This window comes from Pituophis catenifer, unplaced genomic scaffold (assembly GCF_029215685.1).
Source record: "Pituophis catenifer annectens isolate HBS135680 unplaced genomic scaffold, rPitCat1.0.hap2 SCAF_2, whole genome shotgun sequence".
Taxonomy (NCBI): domain Eukaryota; kingdom Metazoa; phylum Chordata; class Lepidosauria; order Squamata; family Colubridae; genus Pituophis; species Pituophis catenifer.
Window position 1 is genome coordinate 277,351,705 of NW_027256882.1, and position 12,432 is coordinate 277,364,136.

At 41.7% G+C, this 12,432-nt stretch overlaps 1 protein-coding gene across 1 annotated transcript in view; it reads right to left on the reverse strand.

Annotated features, from left to right (window-relative positions):
- Positions 1 to 11,638, reverse strand: part of TARS1 (threonyl-tRNA synthetase 1) — a 37,696-nt gene extending 26,058 nt beyond the window's left edge. The window contains exons 1-5 of the mRNA XM_070938910.1: positions 11,541 to 11,638; positions 8,242 to 8,322; positions 4,149 to 4,339; positions 1,903 to 2,026; positions 545 to 666 (exon numbers count right to left, since the gene is read on the reverse strand). Coding sequence (XP_070795011.1) covers positions 545 to 666; positions 1,903 to 2,026; positions 4,149 to 4,339; positions 8,242 to 8,322; positions 11,541 to 11,561 — 539 coding nt within the window. The 5' untranslated portion in view covers positions 11,562 to 11,638. The remainder of the gene's footprint in view (positions 1 to 544; positions 667 to 1,902; positions 2,027 to 4,148; positions 4,340 to 8,241; positions 8,323 to 11,540) is intronic.
- Positions 11,639 to 12,432: the final 794 nt, after the last annotated feature.

The following is a 12,432-nucleotide window of genomic DNA, read 5'->3' on the forward strand; positions in this document are numbered from 1 at the left end:
TAAGGAGCCTGGATAGCTCAGCAGACTAATGCATTGTAATTTAACTCCAGCTGTCTGCAATTAGTAAGTTCGAATCTTGCCAGGCTCAAGGTTGACTCAGCCTTCCATCCTTTCTAAGGTAGGTAAATTGAGGACCCAGTTTGTGGGGGCAATAAACTGACTTTGTAAAAATATACAAAAGTGTGAACGCTATTGCTTAATGCATTGTAAGCCGCCCTGAGTCTCCGGAGAAGGGCAGCATATAAATCAAATTAATATATATATATATATATTGGACAAAGGAAAAGATGAGAAGGGAGTGACCTTGGGATGTTTTGGAAACTGGCAAGAAGATTTTAATAAGAAGTGGTTTTGTGTCAATGAAAAGCCACATTGCTTAACAATAAATTCTATTCCCTCTTGTGGTCATAAGTCAAGGACTACCTGTCTTTACATCCTAATCTTATTCATCCAGGAAAATGGGATTTACCTTTTTCTCCTTGTATAGATACACACACACACATACAATCACACATACACAAACATATACAGACAGAAAGCTTACCCATCTTCAAGGAACATATCATAGTAAAATCCATTCTCTATTGGTGGACCATAACATAAGCAACCACCGTATATTCTTTCCATGGCTTCGCCCATTATGTGAGCACTAGAATGCCAGTACACCTAACAGGGGGGAAAAGACAAAGAGAGGAGATCAGACCTGTATTTGTAGACTCCAACTGCTATGCTGTCAAATTTAAGTCTGCCAACATAATTTCCTACCTGAGACATTCGTGAATTATCAGACGTATAGTTTAATGTTAACATTACATATATTTTAAAGTTTTATTGTGTTGCTTGGTTGTAAGCTGCCTACAGTCACCTCTAGGTGTGATGGGCGGTATATAAATTTATTAAATAAATAAAACAGTACAAATCCGTGTTTCTCATCTTTGGCAACTTTAAGATGTGTAGGCTTCAACTTCCAGAATTCCTCAGACAGCATGAGTTGGAGTTTGAAGTCCACACACCTTGAAGTTGCCAAAGGTGAGAAGCCTTTGGTATGAACCTTACCACAGAATTAACACAGTCTATTCTCATTGACAGAAAACAACAGCAACAGAAAAACATGAAAAACCAAGGCCAATCATGCTCACCAAATTTATTTATTTATTTATTTATTTTATTAAATTTCTATACCGCCCTTCTCCCGAAGGACTCAGAGCGGTGAACAGCCACAAGATAAAACACAGAAGTACAAAAATTTAAAATAGATTAAAAACGAATTTGGCTGAATTTAAAATACCCCATGATTTAAAACAGATTAAAATTTGTATTTAAAATTTATATTTAAAAGGGGAGAAGGCCAGGCCAGCTTGATGAAATAAAAAAGTTTTAAGCGCGCGACGGAAGGTGCGCAGATCCAGGATCCTCCGTATCTCCGGGGGGAGCTCGTTCCAGATCGTAGGTGCCCCCACAGAGAAGGCTCTCCCCCTAGGGGCTGCCAGTCGACATTGTTTGGCCGACGGCACTCGGAGGAGCCCCTCTCTATGGGAGCATACTGGCCAGTGGGAGGCTATTGGTGGTAGCAACCTTTCCTTCTTTAGACTTCAATAACACCCAAAGTTCTCTTTCCTCTCTATTTGTACTACAAACATTGATATGTTGTTTATTTACTGTATAGTCTGCTTTCAATCAAGTTTGGGGTTTTACTGAATATATTAAAATTAATCTTTGGGGGAATATATTAAAATTAATCTATATGACAAGTAGATGGTCATATAGAAGTACACCTCGGAAGCCTCTCCATCCAAGCACAAACTAGGCCTTGCTTAGCTTCCAATCCTAGTAAGGTTAGCCAGGTGCTCCTACAGTACCTGCTGAGGCTGTTCCTTTAATACAATTGAATTGATAACTTACTGCTTGAGCTTCTTCATCATCAAATTTGAGTAATTCCAAGGTACAGTCTTTCTCCAGAGGACGATCAAGATCCCAAACCATTTTATCCACTCGAGCAATAACAGTGTTGTCAGCTAAACCTTGACTAAAAGTATGAAACAGTAGACATTTAAGTTGTTGGTACATATTAACACATTTTTTATAGCTTGTTTATTCTCAATGGCAGCAGAAAAAAAAAATCCCCAAACTCATTTTCATTATTTAAATATTATTTTACAAGGCAATATATACCCTGATGTCAGGGAATTATTTATGTGTATTTTTGGGTGTATCTTTTTCTTGTACAAAGGTATTTTTGGAACATGCAATGAGTCAAATTTTGAACATTTATTTTCAAAACAAATAATTATATAATAATAATAATAATAATAATAATAATAATAATAATTTTATTGTCATTGTACGTGTATACACAGTATACCCATACAACGAAATTCACTTAACATCCAAAGACCAGGTCCAACACACATAACAACCCCCAAACACACTCCCACCCACCAATTTATCAGAATAGGACTACTCACCTCATTGGATGTCACAAACCTGAAAGGTGAGAAATGGCAACAAACGGCCTATGAAAACCAAGCAACACTGCCATGAAAAATACTGAGAGAATGCATTGAACAAGAAAACAATAGAAAGCATTTTACAAGCTCCAGGGACACTTAGAGCAGGGGTCCCCAACGCCTGGTCCGTGGATCAGCACTGGTCCACAGCATGCCAGAAATCTGTGCACGCAAATCACCGGATGCAGGCAGCACACAAAACCACACCCCTCTGGGCCATGGAAAAACCTTTCTCCACAGAACTGGTCCCTGATGCCCAAAACGTTGAGAGCCACTGACTTAGAGTGTCCCTTTTGTTCTGTTACTCTGAACAATGGTTTTAAAGGCTACGTTTTAATGTCTCCTTGTATGTTTGTGACATCTGATGAGGCGAGGAGTCCAATTCTGATAAATTCCTAATAATATACTTATTATTTGACAACTTTTAAAAAATCATAACATTTCCTAAAATACAAATAGGCCTGAACAACTCTAATTTGATAAGTAAATTCTACTGTGACTCTACACTAGCTAATGTGTCTGATTTCATATTAAATTAGAAAGGAGAATAGCTAATGCATAAAATATAAAATAAAGTACATGAACACAAAGCAACATCTGGACGATATATTCGGCAACACCTAATTCACAGGCTGTTGTCACATTTCTGATCTCTTCCTAACTAGAACGTCAGAAATGTCCACATGGCATCTACAAGATTAAAAAACAATGTATTGTATTTTTCGGACTATAAGATGCACCGGAGTATAAGACGCACCAAGATTTCGAAGAGGTAAACAAAAACAAACAAAAAAAAAGGTTTTCCCCTCCCCAGCCCCCAGGAGCACTCTGCAGGCCTCCCGAACCCTCTGTGCATCCCGTTTTTTCGAAAAATGGGGCATGCAGAGGGTTTGGGAGGCTTGCAGAGTGCTCCTGGGGGCTAGGGAGGTGAAAAACACAATGTGTGGGGGGTTTGGGAGGCCAAAAATGGGTCCTGTTTTTTGCAAAAATGGGATGCGCAGAGGGTTTGGGAGGCCTACAGAGTGTTCCTGGGGGCTGGGGAGGGGAAAAAATGCTCCCATTTTTGCAAAAACAGGCCCGTTTTTGGCTTCCCAACCCCCCGTGTTGCATTTTTTGCTCTCCCCAGTCCCCAGGAGCACTCTGCAGGCCTCCCAAACCCTTTACGCATCATTTTTGCAAAAAACAGGATGTGCAGGACGGAGTTTTGGGAGGCCAAAAATGGCTGTATTTGGTGTATAAGACACACCAACATTTCCACCCTCTTTTTTTGGGGGGGGGGGGGCGGCTGTGTTTTATACTCTGAAAAGTACGGTAGCTAGATTTTTTTAAATTATATAATTTGTCTTATTTTAATGTCCCCTCCCCCTCAAAATACTTATCCTGCACTGTACAAAGTGGCACAGAACACGTAGATCTTGTATTAAAATTGCATCACTGCGTTATGTTTAAATGAAAAACATTAACATCGGTTTATTCCTGTGTACAACATGTAGAGAAGCCATTAAGATGTTTTCTCAATACAGGAAAATGAGGTGCTATAAAGAATGACTGAGAAGAACATGGTTAGGACCTGATTAAAAATTAAATGCACACATCTGTGAACTATAAATGCAATATGAATTTTCTAAAGGTAAAATATACCTGATTCCACAGGCAATTTGGTAGGGTGTGGTCTTCCAGGATTCAGCATCAATTTGTTTGCCATCAGGTAAGGTTACTTTAATGGGCTGGCTGTCTTTAGCAGCCCGCTCTGCCAGAAGAGCATCATGTTCTGCTTTAAGTTTACGGTACATTTCCAAGCGTTGGTTAATGTAGTCAGGCCATGGACTAAGCTGCATGGGATCAAGAAAGGTAAAGCAAAATGAATATTTTGGAGCCTCCTTTATTAAGTACCTTCAGTTTCCCATATCGTCTTTATTCAGGGCAGTCTAAAGAATTTTATATATCAATAAAGGAGAATTTTTGTAGCTCGGGGTTGAAATGAGGGGGTCCCTGGTGCTCTCTGAGCTCGGTTGTTGTCTCATAGATATTTCATTACTGAACTAGGTAATATCACCAGTGCATCTAGAGCTAAGATGGCGAACCTATGGTACATGCAGGGTGGATAAAAATCAATGATTTTTTTAAAAAAAAAATCAAAAAAATCAGATTTTTTTAATTTTTATCGAATTTATTTTAATAAAAAAACTTTTGGGGTAAAAATCTATCGTAAGATAGTTTTCTATTTTAGATACATAAATAATTTAGTTTATTCAGCATGAAATGGAGCTTAGTTATGTAGCATGAGGCTGTATATTCTGCAACACTGGGACTATCGGTGAGTCAACAGCGGGTCAAAGGAGTAGCAGAGATGACAGTTGCTCTTTAAAAATTATGATTTAAATCAAGTTGATTTAAATCAAGCCTTTTTACTAGTGATTTAAATCATGATTTAAATTGTGATTTAAATCAACTCGATTTAAATCAAATCCACCCTGGGTACATGTGCCAAAGGTGGCACGCAGCGCTCTCTCTGATGGCACGTGAGCCGTTGCCCCAGTTCAGCTCTGCTGTGCATGTGCGTGCACCTCCCGCCGCCCAGCTGGTTTTCGGGTCTCTGCCGTGCATGCGGGGGGACGGGGCACATGCAAGGGGTCATGCGAATATGCGAGGCACATACACGGAGACTGCGCGCGCATTGCATTTTGGGGGTTCGTGTGTGTGTGTGTTTGGGCACACCCATACACGCGCTTTGGAAAAGGTCCGGAAAAGGTTAGCCATCACTGATCTAGAGCTTGGTTAATGAAACATCTGCAAGAAAACAACCAAGCTCAGAGAGCACCAAGAACCCTTCAATTTTATATATCCCTCTTCCCCAAAACAGGAGAACTTTCAGTAAGTTTGAAAGAAACCTTGAGGTTTATGGTGCTGGTTTATGACGCTAAAATAATTTGATTTGAGGTTTACAAAACTTCCAAGAAATAATTAACCGCAAGAATGATTCCTCCCTCCACCCCAAAGCTCTATAATAACTAACTGTGTCACTGAGGGCAGTGGACAACAGAATGCTGAAGGATTCTTAAAAGAGAACTGGAAAAGTGATGCCCCAATGAGCAACTTCTTATAATGATTTCATGCATTGTGCATAAAATGTTTCAATAGTGTTAAATGCACTAAAGACATTGAGTATGATTAATATGAATGTTTGTTTCTTTCTATTCACCAAAACAGCCATTCTTTCAGTGGCAACACATCAGTTAGTTAGAAATCTTTGTAATATGTACAATCACACATTGAGTTTAACTAAATAAATCTTCTGTACTGATAAGAACAAATTGCTAAGTAGCAATTGCTGGAAGAAGTCTTGAATTTTGTGTGCGATATTTCCAAGTTTCCTAAATTTATTCGGTCATCTATCCTGTTTCCCCCAAAATAAGACATCCCCTGATAATAAGCCCAATCGGGCTTTTGAGCACATGGCAATAAGGCCAAGCCCTAATTTCACGATTCAAAAAATTATAAAACAGGGTCTTATTTTCGGGGAAACATGGTAATGATGGAAACAAACTTTGGGACTTACTGTTTTGATCCAAGAAGGTTGTTTTCACATATTATCTAATAATCCCCAGGGCCGGATTTTCCTATAGGCTAACTAGGCTTCAGCCTAGGGCCTCAAGATCAAGAGGGGCCTACATTCAAATTGTTAGCAAAATTAAAATTACACTTTCACTATAGGTGAAAGGGCCTCATAAGTGGAATAGCCTAGGGCCTCTTTTCATCTAAATCCGGCCCTGATAATCCCCCCGAGACATATATTTAGAAAAAGAAAGGATCTGTGTATTCTGGGAGGAACAGGCTCAGACTCAACCCTTCCAAGACCGAGTGGCTGTGGCTTCCGGCGTCCCGATATAGTCAGCAGGTGCCATCGCTGACTATTGGGGGTGAATCTTTGCCCCCCCCAGAGAGGGCTCGCAATCTGGGCGTCCTCCTGGATGCAAAGCTGTCTTTAGAAGAGCATATGACAGCTGTGGCCAGGGGGGCCTTTTATCAGGTTCGCCTGATTCGCCAGTTGCAGCCCTTTCTGGACCGGGACGCCTTGCGCACGGTCACTCACGCCCTTGTCACGTCCCGGCTGGACTATTGTAATGCTCTCTACATGGGGCTCCCCTTGAAGAGCACTCGGAGGCTCCAACTGGTCCAGAATGCGGCCGCGCGGGTGGTTACGGGCGCAACTCGTTGTGCCCACGTGACACCCCTCCTGCGCGAGCTGCACTGGCTCCCAGTGGTCTTCCGGGTGCGATTCAAGGTGTTGGTCACCACCTTTAAAGGGCTCCATGGCATAGGACCCGGGTACCTTCGAGACCGACTTCTGCCACCAATAGCCCCCCACCGGCCAGTTCGCTCCCACAGAGAAGGTCTCCTCAGGGTGCCATCGGCCAAGTTATGTCGGCTGGCGACACCCAGGGGGAGGGCCTTCTCTGTGGGAGCCCCAGCCCTGTGGAATGAACTGCCCCCGGAAATGCGTAAGATCTCCGACCTCCGGGTATTTCGTTGTGCATTGAAGACCCTGTTGTTCCGCCAGGCCGGGCTATCAACATAATATTTTAAATTGGGGTATTTTAAATTTTCTGGGGTTTTAAATTGAGCCGAATTTATTTAATAATTTTAAATTTTTAATTGATGTTTGTCTTGTGTTTTTAAATAGGCTGTACACCGCCCTGAGTCCTTCAGGAGCAGGGCGGTATAGAAATAAAATTATACTTATACTTATTATACTTATTTCCTTGCAGTGTACAGCACATTTCAATTAAGCCACCTTTCAAAGCTAGATATATATACAATTTTTTATGTATTTTTAAAAATTACATGAATAGACCTGTAGAAATTAGGCCATCAAGACCTAATTGTGTACAGGAAGTCATCATTTAACTGCTGCCTTGGTTAGGAACCATTTGCAGTTACAACAGTGATGAAAAAGTAACCTTGCGACCAATCCTTGCATTTGTGATCTTTACAGGTCTGTAAAACAAAGGAATCCTGAAGTAAGATCATAAGCATACCATAGTTGCTTTGCTTAACAATCAAGTTGCCAGTCGCAACTGTGGTTGCTAAAACTAAGACTACCTGTACAGGTATCTTCTCGTAAGGTTCTTAAGATAAGTTGAGGCAGTTATGATTGGGGAAGGGAGGAAGAAAACGGAAGGAGAAATTAACAGTTGTTTTTTATTGTTTTGAATTGACGACAAAATCATGAGCAGAAAAAGTAGATGTGTAAGTATAATATTTAACGAATTCAAGGACATTTAATTTTCTAAATTTTCAAGGTCCAAATATTAGTGACTGTATAATATTTAATGCAGGGGACATGGTGGCTCAGTGGCTAAGACCCTGAGCTTGTCGATCGAAAGGTCAGCAGTTCAGCGGTTCGAATCCCTAATGCCGTGTAACGGGGTGAGCTCCCATTACTTGTCCCAGCTTCTGCCAACCTAGCAGTTCGAAAGCATGTAAAAAATGCAAGTAGAAAAATAGGAACCACCTTTGGTGGGAAGGTAACAGCGCTCCATGTGCATTTGGTATTTAGTCATGCCGGCCACATGACCACGAAAACGTCTTCGGACAGCACTGGCTCCTTGGCTTAGAAACGGAGATGAGCACCGCCCCCTAGAGTCAGGAACGACTAGCACATATGTGCGAGGGGAACCTTTACCTTTACCTTTAATATTTAATGCATGTGTTAAATAAAGATGAGACGAACCTCAGAGCGACTGCTGTCACCAGTTCCTTCCATGTGTTTCTTCTCTCCATGAACTTTCTTCTTCTCCTTCCCAACAAGAATCTAAAACAACAAATGAAAGTGATCAAGCCACATAATTCAAAGTGTTCATAAATCAGTTCCCTGTTCAAAAACACTAACAACTTCAAGGAATTTTTTTTTTACTAATGAAATGAACAGTACAAGTGCATGCTAACTAATATAAAACCTTAGCTATTTTCATTAGCTAGGGAAAAAGACACTCATTACAGATATGAATGTGCAGTTCTCACTTTTAAGAAGTCCAAAGAAAGCGTCCGTTAATTCTAATCATGGCATCAGTCAGAAACTCATGTAGAAAAACATTTTGTATATTGAGGTAAATCTCAGTAACCAATCTGAGGGTTAAATTGTGTCCTGATTTTTAATTTATTTATTTATTTATTTATTTGCTCAACTTGTATGCCACCTTTCTCTGAAGACTCAAGGCGGCTTACAATGCATTTAAAAACCATATATAAAAACATTAAAAATTAAAACATTAAAAACAATTAAAACCCATTCACACCATTCATGGCCGGATCTTGCCAGATAGCAACAGCGAGATCAACGGCCCCAGGCCTGCTGGAAAAGCCAGATCTTCACTGCTTTTCGGAAGGCCAATAGGGTGGGGATGGTTCGGATCTCAGGAGGTAACTGGTTCCAGAGAGCTGGGGTAGCCACAGAGAAGGCCCTCCCCTGCGGGCCCGCCAGCCGGCACTGTTTAGCTGACGGGACCCGGAGAAGACCAACTCTGTGGGATCTTACCGGTTGCTGGGAGCTATGCGGTAGAAGGCGGTCTCGAAGATAACCTGGCCCTGAGCCATGTAGGGCTTTAAAGGTAATAACCAACACCTTGAATTGTGACCGGAGACCAATAGGGAACCAGTGCAGCTCGCGGAGAATTAGTGTAATGTGGGTGTACCTAGGTGCACCCACGACAGCTCGCGCGGCTGCGTTCTGGACCAACTGTAGTCTCCGAACACTTTTCAAGGGTAGCCCCATGTAGAGCGCGTTGCAATAATCTAACCGTGAGGTGACAAGGGCATGTGTGACTGTGAGGAGAGCCTCCCGATCCAAGTAGGGTCGCAATTGGTGCAGCAGGCGAACCTGTGTTATATATTAATAACTTCATATAAAGATTATTAGAACAATATCTCAACTATCACATTTGAATTTTCCTTGTTCTAACATAAATAAAAGAATATCTATAGATGGGTCTTGAAATCTTTTGAGTATTTAAGGTGATGTAAATGAGGTTCAGATAACTTTAACTCTGAACCCAAGTATAAAAATGGCCAGGTTTGGGGAGATATGGTGGGTTACACTTTAGAGTAATGTAATTCTGACAGGAGATGGGGAATTGTGAGGCAAACCCTGTTGCTTTTCTATATGTGTGTGCAACATCAACACATATACAAAAGGGTCAAAGGCAGTATCTCAATGTTCAGTCTGATTGTGATTGCAGATTTAGGCATCTCCAAGTCAAAATAATGTAAAATAAAGAAAGATATGGAAGTGAAATAGCCCCAAAGAGGAGGAACTGGATTAGACAGTTAGGATATTGTAATAAGCTAGGCCAAGGAAAACTGAAACTGACAAACTGCAGAACTATTCTTGATGTCTCTAACTTTATAGGAAGGGGCCAGGAAGTTACTGAAACTGATAACAAAAGCCGGGTTGAAAATATTTTGCAATTCAGTTAATGAAAAAAATCAACATAAAATAGATGTTGCAACTTTTCTACTGAACATGAATAATCAACTCCAACACAATTAGAAATAAAATATATGACTTATCTGACGTGATGGCAGGAGACTGGCTCTATTTTTAGCCACCTGTTCAACATTTTATTTTATTTTATTTATTTTTATTTTATTTAGTTTGTCGATCATGTACTAGATAACAAGTATAAGTACAAACATGGACATGAACAAGGAATGAGTACATATATTATTATATAATATATAACTGGAAGTTATATTTGAATGATGTAGGAAATGAGATATAATTCTGACTCTAATTTACAGATCATATTTATATCCTGGAACAATCACATCTTGAAAACCATAGTTAAATCTCATTTTTGATGTCAAAAATGAGAGTTAAATGGGGAAGAAGAAGAAGAAGAGGAGGAGGAGGAGGAGGAGGAGGAGGAGGAGGAGGAGGAGGAGGAGGGTGAGAAGGAGAAGGAGAGGAGATCAGCTTTTTCCATTCACATCTGAGTTACTGCAATATATTTAGCACTACCTAAAATTGCAATTAAAACACCTCTCAATTTGGTCCAGACGCATTAGCTGCATCTAAAACTTTTGAATTACCGGTAGCATAAATAAAATATTGGAATTATTCCAATCAGAACAAGGAAATAAACTATATGTTGCATTGAGATACAATCTGATCACCATGGAAATGTATACACAATAGTTGACCACATGATTTCCCAAAAAAGCTCACCACCCATCCTCGAAGAAGAGAAAATGAAAGTAGGAATAAATCCATAGGGAGAAAAAAAATCATTGAATAAATAAAATTAAATTAAAAAATAGAAGTCCTTTCCCTTGATTTCAATCATTCGAAATGCTACTTGTCACCCTAATAATAATAATAATATACATAAGATCCCTAAAAAGCTCACCACCCATCCTCGAGGAAGAGAAAATGAAAGTAGGAATAAATTCATAGGGAGAAAAAAATCAGAATTAAATTAAAAAATAGAAGTCCTTTCCCTCGATTTCAATCATTTGAAATGCTGCTTGTCACTTGTCACAATAATAATAATAATAATAATAATAATAATAATAATAATAATAATAATAATATACATAAGATCTCTAAAAAGCTTACCACCCATCACCCGGGAAGAGAAAACGAAAGTACTGTTAAGAATGAAACTCAAAGGGAGAAAAACAAAATGACATTTATTTCAATTGATCTCATTTAGACGTGTAGGCAAGCATTCATTTAGACGTGTAGGCCAGTCTCTCCCCTCCGGCATCTTCCAACCTGCCCCACCTGCCTGATCCTTGAGCAGCCTTATGGGAGTTGTAATCCAGCACACTGAGAGCTCAGGAGCAAAGGGGAGACAAGGGAAGGCGAAGGAGGAAAGCGATCCTAGGAAAAGTCGCGCCGCCGGTCCGCTTTACCCAACCAGCGTGGACGCCTTTTGGAGAGCCGGCGCGTTCTGGAAACCCAAACGAGGCCGACGGCGGGCAGCCCCGAGAGGAGCCGGGAAAAGGACGCTCAGGGGCTGCTCTGCTTACCTGCTGCTCGGCCGCTTCCATCCCTCCGTCTATAGGATGAGCCTGTCCGCAGGTCCACTGTCAAGCGTGCCCGGGAAGCAGCAAGGAAGCGCCGTCCGCTTGGCTGATGCAACGAGGCGCGCCGGATTGCGCGCAGCTCTCCGCCCCTCGGAGGGACTGCCCTGCATGGGCGGAGTTTCGGGACGGTGCACGGCCGGGGCCGGGTGGATGGGGCCGGCCTCAGCAGCAGTTCGGGGAGCGGCCGGAGAGTCCCCTGTGTGGATCCCCCGCCTTGCAAGCGGCGTCCTCCAGATGGGTAGGAGTGGCGTTCCCAGGATCCGCGAGCGCGCAGGCAGCGCTTTTCTAGGGTTGCGCTTCTCGCTGCTCTGGCGGGCGCCGGGTTGGCGCTTCTCCGTGCTGAAGATTGAGGAACAGCCAACGTGCCGATGGCAGAGAGCGAAAAATGCCATTTCGACTGAAGGACGAGGTTGGAGAAGGGGTGAAATTCAGCAGGTTCTGGAGAACCGGTAGCAGAAATTTCGAGCAGTTCGGAGAACCGGCAGATACCACTTCTGGCTGCCCCCCCCCCAGTAGGGTGGGAATGGAGATTTTGCAATATTCTTCACACAGGAGTGGGGAGGGAATGGGGATTTTGCAATATTCTTCACACAGGAGTGGGGAGGGAATGGGGATTTTGCAGTATCCTTCTGGAGTGGGGTGGGAAAGGAGATTTTGCAGTATCCTTCCCTTGGAGTGGGGTGGGAATGGAGATTTTGCAGTATCCTTCCCCTGCCACGCCCATCAAACCACACCACACCTACAGAACAGGTAGTAAAAAAAAATTGGATTTCATCCCTGGGTTGGAACACACACAGGTGGTCCTCAATTTAGGACCACAATTGAGCCCCAAATT